Source organism: Saccoglossus kowalevskii, chromosome 13, assembly GCF_978046115.1.
Source record: "Saccoglossus kowalevskii chromosome 13, keSacKowa6.1, whole genome shotgun sequence".
Taxonomy (NCBI): Eukaryota; Metazoa; Hemichordata; class Enteropneusta; family Harrimaniidae; genus Saccoglossus; species Saccoglossus kowalevskii.
This window is the reverse complement of record NC_140653.1, coordinates 28,546,542-28,562,543: the sequence shown is the minus strand read 5'-3', so window position 1 is coordinate 28,562,543 and position 16,002 is coordinate 28,546,542. Positions and strand designations below refer to the sequence as shown.

At 36.7% G+C, this 16,002-nt stretch overlaps 1 protein-coding gene across 1 annotated transcript; it reads left to right on the top strand.

Annotated features, from left to right (window-relative positions):
* Positions 1–1,368: 1,368 nt before the first annotated feature.
* Positions 1,369–15,204, top strand: LOC100373754 (neuronal acetylcholine receptor subunit alpha-2-like). Its single transcript, XM_006811626.3, has 4 exons — positions 1,369–1,410; positions 7,109–7,218; positions 10,687–11,692; positions 14,374–15,204. Exons 1-4 carry the CDS (start codon positions 1,384–1,386, stop codon positions 14,512–14,514), a joined length of 1,284 nt encoding a protein of 427 aa, XP_006811689.2. The 5' UTR covers positions 1,369–1,383; the 3' UTR covers positions 14,515–15,204.
* The last annotated feature ends 798 nt before the right edge of the window (positions 15,205–16,002 follow it).

Sequence of the window (16,002 nt, the reverse complement as noted above, 5' to 3'; positions counted from 1 at the left end):
CGAGCACTGTAACATTTTCACAGAAAACGTATCAAATTAATATATAATAATATTTAAAGGCGCCATTCACATAAAATTATTTCCCTACAACAATGATGTCGTCACATTATTTTCTCACTGAATAGCGTTGGGGGGCAAGGCTGTCGATGATAACCAGATGTTATATTAAAAGCAAACAAGCAAACAAAACAAGCTAAAGTGCTACTTAGATACCCTCAAACCAGTTCTGACCAGTTGCCACAGGCTGCGACATAAGCGTAAGAATAAAAATAAGTTCAACGACCTTTTACAGGACGTGGCGTCCAAAACACATTTGGGGTGCACCAGTCGTACGAAAGGAGAATTAGGAGTAATCGACCCCCGTGGATTACATTAGTGTTAAAAATGCTGACCAATTTATACATACCTAAGCTTACCTCCAAGCTTATGTCTCGAATGATTAGCGTTGACTTGATAGGTAGCTCGTTCAATTTTAATCAAGCGGGAGGACATATTGCCTTGGTTCTAATCTGAAAGGGATGTTTATTTAATATGATTGAAAATACGCTCTATATCGATTTGTGAACGAATGCATGCAAAACTTCCTGCTGAGACGTGTACCTGACAGGACGTTCAGCTACTACACGGTATTACCTAACCTCAGTGGCGGATCCAGCACCCCCCCCCCCCTGCCCCCCCCCCCCTCTGGATCCGCCACTGCCTAACCAAATTAGAAATACATAGACGCTAGCCAGACAACCTGCCACTCCAAATGAATTCTCCAGATCGGGAGACAAATGTAGGTTTCGATCAGGAGGCGATAATTCGATACTGGGACATTTTTGACAATTTATTTATTTCGCAATTTATGGGCTACATGTGCATGTAAAACCGTAATCTATGTAGGTGAGTTATCAATGTTCATCCAGGGAAATATAGGATAAAGTCAACGGATTGAAAGATATTTTTCCAATAATTCAACCTATGGAGTAAAGCGATATTCTTGTTTTTACATATTACATGTATATTGTCCAAACTACTAATATCCCTAAACGTGGAATATCTGCTATTTTTGAAATGCAACACTTCGTGGTAAATATATTTAAAAGAGACCATGGTTGTTTATAGTATTTCTTCAGTCTACATAATAAATGAGAACTATGTCGGTGGTACCAAATGGTGCTATTTCTTGTCAAATGGTGTATTTTTTTGATAATAACTCATTTTCGTCGTTTGGATAAATATAATAATATATAAATATTAGTATAAATATCCAAGCAGTGTTTGCTTTTCATACCACTTGGGTCATATATTCGATTCAGTCTGAAAATACTGACAAACTGAGAAAACTTTATAATCTCAAATGTTTTTTTTGTTTTTTTTTAGGATGAAAGAAACCAAATAATGACGACTAATGTATGGCTAAAGCAGGTGAGTTTCTGGGCACGAACAGTACAGAACTATTTAATGGAATTGAAAAGCATGGGAATCAAGTTCACTTTTATTAGCCTTGTGTTGTTAAGTAAGAAGTCTACTCCCAATACCTGGAATATATCTATTGTATTGTGTATACTCACAACCAACGTACGGATGTTAAATCTACTAAAAAACACATTTTGGGTCAAGAGATAACTGTGGTTATAATTTGTGAATGGCGGGCATGTTGTCAGTACCATCGGTTCCTAGGGTGAAACTATTGTATAATATCTAAACGTCTTGACTGGTGGCATAGGTTCTGACAATCGTGACAAAGCGGTAGTGTTTAACTCTGAATTCTAATGTTAATTTGTTCCTTTATAAAAAACTATAATATTGTAGCTGTTATATTGTTCACGTCCGCACAAAAATATTTTGAATATCAATTTTTAGATAGTATTTAACAAATGATCTACAAATCATACTTATCAAATACTTCAAAACATAAACAAATGACGTATTATTTGACTCAACTTTCTCTACAACAAAACACATGAGTAATGTTGTACCTGCCTTATTTATATTTAAAAGAAAACACGTGTCATTTATAATCAACATATCTTAACACAGTATTTAGCTGCGAGTAACTTTCCGACGTGTCAGGCAGGCATCATCTGCGGTCTCTGTGACGTATTTCATCGCATTGAGATGAAAGAAAAGTTTTCGATGACCGGCATGAACCCTGAGTCAATCGGGAGTCTTGGAAACGTATCGCAATCGATGTATGCGGCAGAAACGGCCCCAGAAGACGTCCAATTATTTAATTAAAATATCCGGATAAGTAACGTGGAACGGAGACAGAATAATAATATGTTGAATTAAATTTTCTCCTTAACAAAACCAATTTTATATCGAGTAATTGGCTATTCATTCTCTTGTTTCCTCGAGCTAAATAACTTTTTATCGCCAATAAATTGTTTTTTTTTTTTCTATTTCTATTATTTCTACTTTAACATCTTAAATCATGCAATGCTTAATGTTAAAGTCGAATACAATTTATAAAGTTTAGTGGAAACGCCCATAATATAATAGATAGATAGATAGATTCAACGATTACATTGTGCCAAGTATGACCTAATACAAATCATATTTCTTTGTTTTTCTCATTGGAAATTACCAAACCATAAATACTAAAAATATCACAGTATCACAAAATAACTCGTGTACAGAATATGACGAAACTACTCCGCCTCGCCGCTACAATTTCCCATTGTACTGTTAGTCCCATGTACGCATCTTTCTCAGTTATCTGATAGCGTAACGATACTAATAGAGAGTAGAAAAAGGCGAGTCTATGCCATCCTGTTACGATGTTATCACACATTTAATTTAATTAGCAGTATCTCTCCTTCTAAAGTACCCGATAACCTTATGTAAACTACCTCAGAATTTGTGTCGCATGCAAATTGCACTTTTTTCTTTTTTTTCTTTTTTGAGTGAGGTGGGGTGCACTTAAAATAATGTCATAACTGCCCAAGTGTCTCAGCACTTCTTGTTTTTTAATCCTTCCGTTATCTCGATTCCATCTCCCGACGACGACGGCAGTTAAATTATTTGAATCGGTTAGTTCAGATGCTATCAGGCTTTTGTGTAATTCTATTTAGGAGTTTAAAACGGTCATGTCGCCATAAATTGCCGACCGTCCTTTGATGTGAACTGTACGGGAAAGTAGAACTTCGCCGCTCTGTGAATATCAATTAACGACGGGAGGGATCTCCGCTAGAGGTTAATCGTGTCCTAAACCTACCAGCGAATATCTATTGTACATTGCTTTTATCGCAAATCCCATGGGTTGTAGCCTGCAACGCAATGTTCGTACCATGACGGATTGATTTATTAAATGAGAATAGCCGAGTTGAGTTCAAACCACGATGACAATTTTTAGGGATTGACTATTACCCCTAATCGTCCGGCCATTTATTATATCAAAAACAAAAAAGTTTATGCTGTAAATCAAGCACGACCTATCATTGAATTTCGAATACAAAATGTAAAAGGGGAATCTTTAGCGGTTTACGATGCTTTCATACAGACATGTAATGCTAAATTAAACCAGATATGTAAACTTATGAATTTGCTGATTGTAATTTAAATGTAATAATAATAATAATAATAATCGTGTCGAATACTTTCAAATATAATATATCTTGACAGTTATAGGCATGTTTTAACCAGCTGTCTACTAATGGTAAACGTTATATAATCCTTGGTGACGTAAACATTGATATTTCAGTCAACTTTACGTCTGCTACTAATTATCTCAATCTTCTCAGTACATATAACTTCGCTCAAATTATTACAACACCTACAAGAGTTGCTGGTACTTTACATACAGCCATCGACCATCTAGTAACTAATATCACGGACCATTTCTTCGAATGGGGTAGTATACACTCTGATTTCACCGATCATAATTAAGACCTTTACTCATGTTTTCAGATAACACCATATAGAAATACGATTTTGACAATTACAATGTGGTCGCTTTTTGGCTGAGTTGGACAAGGTTTTCTCGCAAAAGGTGTATGATTGTTTCGACCCAAATATCGCATATACACAATTTTATGACAACTTCTCGGAAGTCTCGTCAGAGTTGACGAAAGTTGGAAAGAGAAGTTCAGCTCGTAAATCAAGTCAACCAAACAATGCATTACCTAAAGTAAATTTTCACTCGCTCACGACAAAAGCAAGAAAACTTGGAAAGTTATTAATCCTACATCCTGAACAAAAGTAATTGTAGTTTCCCCCACTTACATTAAATTCAGCAGATGGTACGCCCCTGATTAGTAGTGCTGATAATGGTGAGGAATTTAATGAATTCTTCACCAATGTTGGCCCTAACCTAGCAGCTACTATAACTAATGCTGGTGATTTTAGAAAGTATCTTAACAATAATCAAATTCATTCTTTCTTTTTTCGCTTTATTTGTGAGGCTGACATTTTAACTGAAATCACTATTTTGAACCAGAAGGTGTTTTTCCTGACCCATTGAAAATTGCTAGAATAATTTCAGAAATGATTGCCAAACTGAAGCCAGTAATTATCGTCCTATTTCATTTCTTCCAGTTCTAAGTAAGGTGTTTGAATCTGTTGTTAATAAACAATTCATTAACTTCCTTGATAAATATGACATACTTTCAGACAAACAGGTTGGTTTCCGGAGAAAACATAGCACCAAACTCGCCTGGTGACAAGCATTTCTAATAACATGGACAAGGGCTACATAAGCGACCGACCGAAAAATATGAAATATTGGGTCGCAGTATTTGTCTTTTTGTGGGTTGATCTGTATATCTCTGACATGTTCCGAATACTGTGAAGTCTGAAGAGCAAACACGTCTTTTGCATTGATTCCCATATACCTTGACTATTTACGATACCCTTAGATTTCATGAGTTTAAAAAAATAATAATAATAATCCGACCGACCGACCCAATTTCTCAATTTTCCGACTTGAGGGCAACATAAGTGTTGTTTTTTTTGGCCTAACTTTTGGCATTTTCATTGATCATAACAATGATTACGACACTATTAATCACACAATCCTTCTCCCTAAACTTGCTACAGTGGTTCAACAATTATTTTTCAGATCGCCAGCATTGTGTCCAAACTAATAAAAACAATAATATCAAATGCGACCGATTCTCAATTGTAAAAATGCTAGTACCAATAATTAATATTGCTTTTTTTATTGATATCCTTATACATTTGCCTAATTTAATTAAATTTAATTTTTGCTCACCTTCCATGTTCATTTCATTTTCACCGCCACTGTATTCATTCTAACGATATTATTTCATTATTACAAAGGATTATTATCTGTCAACTGTTTCTTTTCTGTATTATTGACAAATAATTTTGCTACTTATTGGTCAGACGCTTTTTTCATTTTTCCCTTGCAGTAACTGTTATGAAAGTAGTGCCTTCATGTACATAGTATTTATTTATTTATTGATTTTTATTTTCACTTGCTAGTTTGTTTACTATAAAACGGGTCACTGACCATATTCATATATTCATTCAAACCTGAATTAAAATACCTTGAATTGTTTAATCCCATCCGTAATCACTGATTCAGAACCTATAATGTTGAATAAAACAAGTTCATTGCACTCAATGCAAGCATACGTGCTTTATATTTGGTGTACGCTTGGCACTAGGGAGAGAGACACCTGTATTTGCACAATGATCAATATGAATACCTTGCTAATATCCAATAAATATTTTGTTTAACATTTATCGATTCAACAAACACTCAGTACAGTGTATTTTCAAAACCCATATATACACCGTTAATATAATCTATGTTGTGATGTGTTTCGAGCATGTAAACATAAATTAATGTATTAAGTTTGAATGACATTTGGCTTATTCGAAAGAAATATACGCTAGCAGCATTTTCTCAAGCTGCGCGGCTTGAAAGTTATTTTCTAAATGTATAAATCTTCTAAAAGTAAATTTACAATACCAAGAACACAACACAAAAGACAGACAACATTAATCCGATGGTAATCGATGACGGTTTACTTCGTTTGAATGCGTTGCGATTTTACGTAGATAAAATCATCCATAAAAAGTGGAATGTCCGCCTCAGACTTACAGCAGGACTTAATTAGCTTACTCTAAATGGGCCAATATATTATCTTCCCGTCCATATTAAATATAGACTGAAGAATACTAAGTAATAATAAAAGACGTATGATTTTTCTTTACTTTGAGGTTTAAATTTTGGATATCGGGGTGGATGACCTCTGAGCATGTCAATTTATCTTGTCATCGGATCAGCATGCACACTTAATACACATCCATTTTTCCGTTCTTGTTTCCGGAAGTGAAGTGTAGATTGAATGTACAATATCAAAATCAAAATGCACCACGAATTATAAACAACAGTAATGGGAAAACTGCGGTGAAAATACGGTATATTGTGTTTTAGATTTAAATTTGCGATCACACGCAATGGTATATCCGCCTAATTATGTCTCCTCAACACCGCTTAACCGACAAATGTGTCAACATAGACAGGAACGGACTGTGTTTGCATTTAGATTTATAGTATTGCGCAGTGAGTGTGTTCAACTTTCAGTCGACATAGCTTCTCTAATCCCCGCTTATTCATGGCAATTCCGTCGAATAATCTGTCTTCGGGTCACGTAGCTCTGCTTGACAGGTAAATTGTGAATCCCTACTGTGCCTTCAAAAAATGCACGAGTTGCCTAAAGCAAGCGCGAAAAAAAAACACGACTGGGATTAATGGCGACTGACTGTTATTTGCGAATATTGAGGACGGAAAAGATTATATAGAATTATATTTACTCCAAAATATGCTCAGACTGACAAGAAAAATACATTTTACAAGAAGGCGTCCGTTTAGTAGATTAGAAATCAAATAAGAATTTGATAGTATTGCTACACGGATATATTTATTACTTAAATGTTTAAATAATTAAAGTTATTTCGTCTAATAATTAATTAAATAGTTACAGTTAGCTCACTTAATTTATATGACTTAATCAATTAACTGATCAATTAATTACAGAAAGCTCATTTATTTATGAATGATGTTATTATTGAACCGGTTTATTCATTTATTTATTCTGTTTTTCTACGACGATAAACTCATGCTCATCCAACCTCTCATTCGTAATTTCAGGAATGGGTGGATTACAGATTGAGATGGAACCCAGCAGAGTATGAGGGACTGAGCGTGTTGCGCGTACCTTCCACGTATCTATGGCTTCCGGATATAGTACTGTATAACAAGTAAGTCACGTGTTAGATCTTCACGCAATAAAGTTAAAAAAAGAACAACGGGTTACATCGCATTGGGCTAAATCAAATGGCGCCTGTTGCCTGACACAGGAAGGCAAGGCCACATGTAGTTCCATATAAAAAAATGGTATTTGTCTGGTTTGGCTCAAGCTTAATTACTATATTTGTGTAAAAAAAGTTACTTTCAGAAACAAGAATAAAACAAATCGTAGAGGAATCTTCCAATGGCATCTCGGCACGATTTCGGTCATCACTGAGATAAAGGTAGACGTTTCAATAGGTAGACTAAGGTAGACGAAGGTAGACGAAACAATGGATGTAGGTAACATCTGCTCAGACTGTTGCTTAGGAAACTCTGTTTGAGAAGCTTAGTAGTTGTATCACGACCTAGGTGATACCTACCTAGGAGTGAATTATACATACTATGTCTGTGGCCTTCTGAATGATTGTTAAACTCGAGTCATTGTGAAAGTCATAACAAATCCAAAACATCAGACTTAGATATTTTCATGACAATGGTAGTACTCCTTTATATCAGAAACTATTCTTATTATGAATCCGATTGAGTTGATCTGCATGATCGTAAGGAAGTGGGGTACTGTGATCAGGCGTGGTAATGCATGTTCTAAGATGGATCAGTTTCTTAAAGAATGACTTAAGAATAAATTGTTACGAACAAACCATAGCCTATTTATAGGTGCGCCCTTATTAGTTGTGAAAAGACAAGATAAAACAGCACGATTCTGTCACATTTGACGATCCATCAGACATTCCACAGATAAATGACAGCCATTTTGTACCGATCAATATACCGCACACTACTTAACTACAGGATAATGGCAATAAGCCAATAAGCATTCATCTGTCATGAACAATTATTCCATTTAAGACTATGCCATATGGAGTTAAATATGGTCCAGCAACTTGAAAGTGAAATCATACTGAATTATCTTGATAATTGTATATGCGAGACTCACTTGCAAAAGATATAGCTGATCGTCATTACCCAGAAAGTAACATGACTGTTACATTACATGCCACGTGATTTTTACCACGAAATCAACATAGAAATCTATACATCTCGTGTTTTGCATTGTGGCAAAGTTAACAAATTTGGGGCTAAAGCAAGGGTAATATTATTGCTTGGGTAAGTGCCGTTATCGTACAGCTGTATATGGTTCTTTGAAATGGACCAGACAGATGAAACGCCGATACGACCTTGTCAGACCCCCCCCCCCAAACACACACACACAGAAAACAAAAGCAACGCAATATCATTTGATATTTTAATGTGAAGATCATGACAAAAGGAATTTCCTATTTAGAACTGGGAGAGATGTGGAGGAATTTTGCAGACGATATGTTATTTCAAGATTCCCCATGAGGTTTAACAAACGGTAGAGGCTATTGCTATTGAGAGGGGTACCCACAGAACTCACACTGGACAGGGGGTTCTTTCACTGCTAAAATCGGGTAGACAGGACAATAGTACTGGAAATGAAATACACATACACCAAAATATTAGGTTAATGCTCCTGGCTTTAATACCTCTCAAAATAATTACAAGAATCGAAGCACAGAATATTAAAATAAATAAATTCACTAAAATGGGGATTGCCTAGGGAAGTGTGCATTGGTGATAACTCACAGTTCCAGCATGTGGAAATGGCTGCTGCAAAACAACGACGAAGAAATGCAGGAGTCTTGCTTGCAGAGAAGCTGTTATTCTGGAGGGCACCGCTGATAGCAGGAGATCGCAGAGCAGTTCATACAAGTCTCACAGAATAATGATTGAAGTCTGTATCACTTGTTTCACAATATTGCAGCAGCAACACACGGAGTAGTCAGTTGAAATGGTGGACTGTTCTCAGTCTAGCCTATTTATATGCATAAATGGCCAAGATTCAGATACACCACCTGGGTTTCCACATGAGCCAGTCAGAATTTGGTCTTGCTAGCAGTGTCTCACGTGGGCAAGTCAGTGGATCGTAAACTTCTTTGGTTAATTAAATCACATGCACACCTGGTAGATTCCAATTGGCCTTCCAGAGTTGTTAACATCCTTTGTTATGTAAATTACAGGCACACCTTGTAGATTCCAATTGGCCTTTCAGAGTTGTAAATATGACCTTAAGTATGCAAGTTGTAAATATGACCTGTCAATAACACGGCAATGCACCCGTGTCTTACCATGGTTCCATACACACTTCTATGTGCATGGTTTAAGGTAATATATAAAAACATAGAGTAAAAACAAAGATCGTAGTATAATGTTTGGCACCCGAGGCCAGTAATATAACATTCCCTATACTCCATTTGAGGTAGGAGGGAAGGTATTCTTCTCTCATCTAAAGTATGGATGCGGACAGATAAACATAAATATATAATATTGGCAAAGTAAACCAGGTTTGGAAATCCACTTGGAGACTTTTAGACAAGTTAACCTCGTGAAGGTTTGTAGGTACACTGACCCAATAGATGACACAACAGAGGCAGCAGCATGTGTTGCTGATACGAAATCGATTTCAATGAGGCATACCAGCAGATGTGATGATAGAATATTAAGACCATCTGTTCTGTTGGGAAATTTATTTAATCGATGTTCCGTTTGTTTATGTTACCTAATTCAATAATATTCTGAAACATCTGTTTCAAAGCATTTGTCTTACTTACCTTCCATTTGTTGGAAATATTACCGGTCACCATGGATGTAATGGGAGTTCAGTTGCTAGGTGATCTAAAACATTACCAGTGATATTTAAATTGTATACCCATATGAATATAGTCACTACACTAAATGAGAACATCCAATAGGCAATAAAGAAGGATTAATGAGAGATATATTCCGACATGTATTACATGGTACGGAGTATTCAAATACTATTATAATAATATTATATTAAATGGTGTGTTGATAATCTCAAATAGATTCATGGTTTATCCAACACCTTCTTATTGGTTAGATATTTGTTTTGTATAGACTGGTACCTGGTTGTTGTGATGACGTGTGTGATACATGCAATGTTTTTTTTCTCGATGATGCGTGTTCCAAATAGGGGTTGGTGTCATGGGTACGGTTTGGTCGAAAAAGCTAATAATGGCAAAAACTCATTTGTTATCAGTTTTGATGACTGAATGCTGGAAGAGCAGTAATAATGCTACACCAATACCAATACCAGACTAGATTGTCTCTGCCAGTTTAGAACAAGATTCCTAAAACATGGCGTCATGGGGTTAGGGACACATGATTTGAATATATACTTTACTTTGTTAAACAATATCACCAAGATTAAATTATGAGGAACTTAACCATCATCTGTCCTTCTGACCCAGAACTGTGCTTCGAACTTTGGCAAACAATGTAGTTCTACCGATTGGTGTCACCTTCTCTCTGATATTATGTATGATATGTGTTCTCGAGTAACAATAAACCAACATTTAAATCATCTTGTTTTACAGCGCGGATGGAAACTACGAACCCACCCTGATGACGAAAGCATTGGTGTACAACACGGGTACTATATACTGGCTTCCTCCTGCTATTTATAAAAGTGCGTGTAAAATTGATGTGCAATACTTTCCATTTGATGAGCAGAATTGCATCATGAAATTTGGTTCCTGGACTTATGACGGGAGAGTCTTGGATTTAGTCATGATGGACGAAGATGTCGACTTGGAAGACTACTGGGAGAGTGGAGAGTGGGATATATTAGGCTCTCCTGGAACAAAACACGTTCAGAACTACCCATGCTGCGAGGAGATCTATACAGACATCACTTTTAGTTTCATTATTCGCCGGAAACCACTTTTCTACACCGTGAACTTGATCATTCCTTGTGTGTTGATTTCCTTTCTATCCGTATTGGTGTTTTATCTGCCATCAGACTGCGGTGAGAAGATCTCCCTCTGTATCTCCGTCTTGCTAGCGTTGACTGTGTTCCTGTTGCTGATTTCGGAGATTATTCCACCAACATCAGTGTTAATACCTTTAATCGGGCGCTATCTTCTCTTCACTATGGTTTTAGTGACCTGCTCAATTGTAATTACAGTAATAGCGTTGAACGTGCACCATCGCTCGCCAAGCACACATTCAATGTCTCCGTGGGTGAGGAAGCTTTTTCTAGAAAGCATTCCACCTTGGATCGGAATGAGAAAGTACAGCCAAAGCAAAGTTGGCCATATGAGGGAGTTGAAACTGAATTCAGATATTGAACTCCAAGAATACGAACCCCAAACACAGAATATGGATGAAAATTTCAGACCTAATGAATGTTTTTCAGGGGGTTCGAAAGTTAGGACTATATCACAAGATGTGTTCAAAGGCCCCGATGAAACTGGCACATTTTGTATGCGAACCCTTACTGGTTGCTGTGGTTCAGCTTCCATACCTGCCAGCGTTGACGAAGCAGTACAAAATGTGAAATTTATCGCTCAACATCTTAGAAACGAAGATGACTTTAATACTGTAAGTATTTTTAAAATGGCCACCGGATATCCGGTGACAAACGTATCAGCACCTCGTTCAATTACCTTTTTTCAATTGCTCTCTTGACGGGTGAATTTTGGAGCTGTTGGATAATGACTGGTAGAAACTGAGAGTATACAGCGCAGACTATTGAGTTAGAGTATGAATGTATGTGAAGAGCGATTGTTGAGGTGTTGTCTATCGCAAAAGATATTTTTATATTTTGTCTTTGTATAAAGATTGGTTCTATTTCAGAAGTCTTGGGTATATGACAGTACCACAAATAATTAGCATGTTCAATTCCTTTTGTATGTCTCCATTGTTTTCACTACAGTTACATCCTTATCTTCATTAGCACCAAACAATATTGAACATGTTTTTCATTAATCACATCTTTTAGTCCTTTTAATGTCACACAATGTGTGAATGTCTTTGGAACTAATTGACCACATTTCAAATCCCTACAGAATTTTTGAATGAGATAACGAAAGGTGTCTTTGGTGTTTGAAAAGTTAAAACCCATGCGATCGCGTAACTAAGAATGTAATCATGATGGCCTTATCAAAATCGCTGAACTCACTCTTATCGATTTAATCATGCGCGCAGCGACATAGTACATAGCACTTTATTATTGTTTCTAATGAATCAGTAAAGTCAAGTGAAAATATATTTTCCGCTATATTCGACATGCCGCAAACACTTTGTATTCTGCAAAATAATCTACATTCAATTTTACGAAAGCAATGATCAACTCCCATAGCACATAATGTGTTAGTTTGTGGCGCCGGCATATGTACTGTTTATTAAAGTGACAGGATACGAAATTTAAACAAGTTAAAGCGAGGGAGTCGTCACCTGCGCATGCGCCAGATGGCCATAGCGTGTCATTGTTTACAAACAAACGTTTACCCATGAGCCTTTGCATTTTTAGCGTGTGTTGCTATCATCGCTTGGGACTCAATTCCCGAGCGTGCGCAGGTGACAACCCTTCCGCTTTAAGGGAACTTGGAAAATATGATTCAACAAATTATATCAATAAACCATAGATGTAAATGCCGACGAGATCTCGGTGAAAGCGAGACAGTCAGATACTTGTTTTGTTCCCTCAAATATGTTCCATTATCTAATGCTCATCCACCGCTCTCCTAACCATGGTGGACTTATTCCACTAACTCCAAGCTACGGAGCCTAGTTATAGCACCGTCAACTATGGGCTGGCCCTAGCTTTGATTAAATATGTCGTCAATGTAAACAGTGTCAATTATCTACAATCTTTTGATTATTGGGAATTCCCCCCATTCGCAATTAGCTAAGAAACGTGGAATGTTTCAGGAGATGATTATGACAACTCATAGCACGTGTGAGGTGTGCATAAATTTAAATTAGGATACACCTAGCGCCTCGCCTAACCCTCGAGAACGCGTGGTAGGATGGCGTTGGCAAGTGGAACGCAAAATGTCCATGAAAAGTATTTCGTCTAAATGCAAAGCAATTAACATACATCTCACATGTACCGTGAAACACGATTTTTCATCTGATGTTATGTATATAGTCTTCAACCGTGCAATTACAGTTGTTTGTAAAACGACCGCGTTTACCAAATTCCCACAGTGTTAGGGTATTAGTCGGCCAATTACAAATATGTCACGTTACAACAAACCAGCAGTATATATGTTATGTAGCCATATGAGCAAGAACATATTTAACGCAAACGCGATCCCCTTAGGATTTCTTTATCAAATAACAAAGGCTGCAATATTGCATTCCGTAAAACGGATATAGCGAAAGCCCAAATTTCGGAAAATACAGCGAAACTGACGAGATTTGATAATCTTGGGGACTAAATTTCTCGCCAATGCAGCTATAAACCTCGTGACAATGATCAATGGATCCCACTGTGAGCTAATCTAAGCAATTTTTGAATGTAAATTGGCGCTCCATGGTATGCTGCGCTCATCGATTCATCAACGCCTATTGTTTATTCAAAACATCGACGTAGGGTGCAAGTTGGGTGCAATAATGCCAACCACACAGCACGCTTCCCTGCGATGGTGGTGTACATTAAACGTGGCACTTATGCTCCCTCGATACAATTTAAAATTACCGGGGAAAAAAGACAAAATTACAAGACAAATTGAAACACTCTCTTCCAATACGAATTAACCACACCCATTTTTTTCAATTAGCATTTGGGGATACATCAGTGATCTTTCGTAGTTCTTCAGTTTTATGATTCGTAGATGCTTTTATAAAGAACGACTGTCACATTAAAAAGGAAGAGCTATTCGTAATCCGCTGATAATGCATTTCATCGAAGTGTATTTTCGAACTATGTTTACGTATTATTTGTTTTCAAATTATATTAATTTTTACTATTATTGCGATATTCTAGAATGATAATCAACTTTTACCACACATATGTTGTAACTGTGATCAAGTGACTATACCTAACGATTTATTTATTATATTTATTTTCACAAGATGAAAATAAATTAAAGCAGAATGCTCTGTTACTGTGCATGCTGATTTCATCTGGAATATATAATTAGTTACGTGATATTTGCGGTATTCAACGCGATATATTGACTTTATAACGCCACCTACCTGTGTACTGTAAATCCGTTGAAGGCGCTGTTGTTCGAAGACGTGGATCTAACATTATGTTTCTTGTCTCTCCACAGATGAGCGAGGAGTGGAAGTACGTTGCCATGGTGATGGATCGCATATTTTTATTGATGTTTCTAATCGCCGTGATATGCGGGACCGGTGCGATCATTCTTTCCGCACCGAACATCTTCGACAGTTATGAAATTCAAAAGTAACAACAACCTCAAAAAACCTGAGCAACTTAGGTATTACTTGAAAATCAAATTATCCATGGATAATTCCGAGGTGCACTAATTTGCATAGTATATGCTCGGTTTGGCACGTGACTCCAAGAAATGTGTATCAAGAAGGCAGTAATACTGATTTTACTGCATGTCAGTTCGTGACTACTTGATTCTTAATTACGACATCCGGGTATAAAAGTGACACTTGTACCGGCATTCGAATGGTTCATACTTCCTGTGTGCGTGTTAAAAATAAATGCCACTGGAAATTAAAAAAAAAGTTTCACTATAATGAAGCTATTAACCGACATGTCACGGAAGACAATGCATTTTTTCACAAACGGGAATTGTTCAAGTTGATCGCGGACAAGTCAAAACATCTAGAAAATCGTACCATAACGGTGGTACTCGTTGGTAATTGTTATGGTTATCAATATTTTTTTTTCTCATTGCGTGCCATGATGTCTGATGACCACGATTGGGTCTGTAGATCATTGTCAGAGACATAGATTGATAAATATAATACTGTCATCTGAAGAATAGAAATGACATTAGATTGTGAATTTATAGGTGTTGATGTGATGCATAGTCATACCTGGAGTCGCCGACACTTGAAATTGCTAGTGGATTAGAATAGTTTAACTGTGGTAATGTCAAATGAGAATAAAGTTAAATATTGCAGATTCTGTGTAAACTGCCACACTTTTAGGACCATAGTGTAAGAAATGTTGAAGCAGTACCGTTTCGAAGGATAATTTGACATACATTATCTATTTTTATCAACGATGGGGCTCCAATTACCTCAAACTGCGAAAAAAAACATTGTAAATTGTAGAGGACACGCAAGACACAAGTTGACCAATGTCCCTTGTACACAACTAAAAATACCAATGCGTTTATAAGTGGTAGGCAGGCAAGCTGTGGTACTTGAAATTTCAGAAGAAAAGATGCCTCCGATTGAAAAACAAAACGAGATGTGTTGAACAGGTTTAGGAGCGGTTTCGATCTGTTGGTTAATGTATTCAAATGCTACATATTATTGTACTATTATATTTTCTCGCTCAGAAGTATAAGTGTGTTGCCTATTTTTACACTTGAAACTGACCGGGAAACTTATAACCCCATGTTTGATCACAATCACATTATCTATGAATTGTATGTGTTCGTTGATTGGCGTTTAGCACTGGAGCTTGGTGAACGATAGGTGAGGATTATTACGATGCAATAGTTATAAAATATCCAGTGAGTGTAAAATGCAAAGATTGTTTTAATGGATTGCTCGCCTGTGCAATAACGTTTTATCATGTCGACACTGATCCATTCAACTATTGACCTCCAGAAATCAATCGAACGCAAGTATATCCCAGTGTTAATACCGTCGTGTCATAGGGTCACTCGCGGGCAATTTTGTGGCATAGTATTCAAAACCCTTTATCTTAATTCCATCTGGATATGAAAATGGAAACGCAGTAATAGTTT

What these genes read in the sequence shown, in the direction of transcription:
- LOC100373754 (XM_006811626.3), top strand. Translation starts at nt 1,384, where the DNA reads ATGACGACTAATGTATGGCTAAAGCAG. An exon ending in CTAATGTATGGCTAAAGCAG is followed by an intron (nt 1,411 to 7,108) that starts GTGAGTTTCTGG and finishes TCGTAATTTCAG; the next exon opens with GAATGGGTGGATTACAGATT. An exon ending in GATATAGTACTGTATAACAA is followed by an intron (nt 7,219 to 10,686) that starts GTAAGTCACGTG and finishes CTTGTTTTACAG; the next exon opens with CGCGGATGGAAACTACGAAC.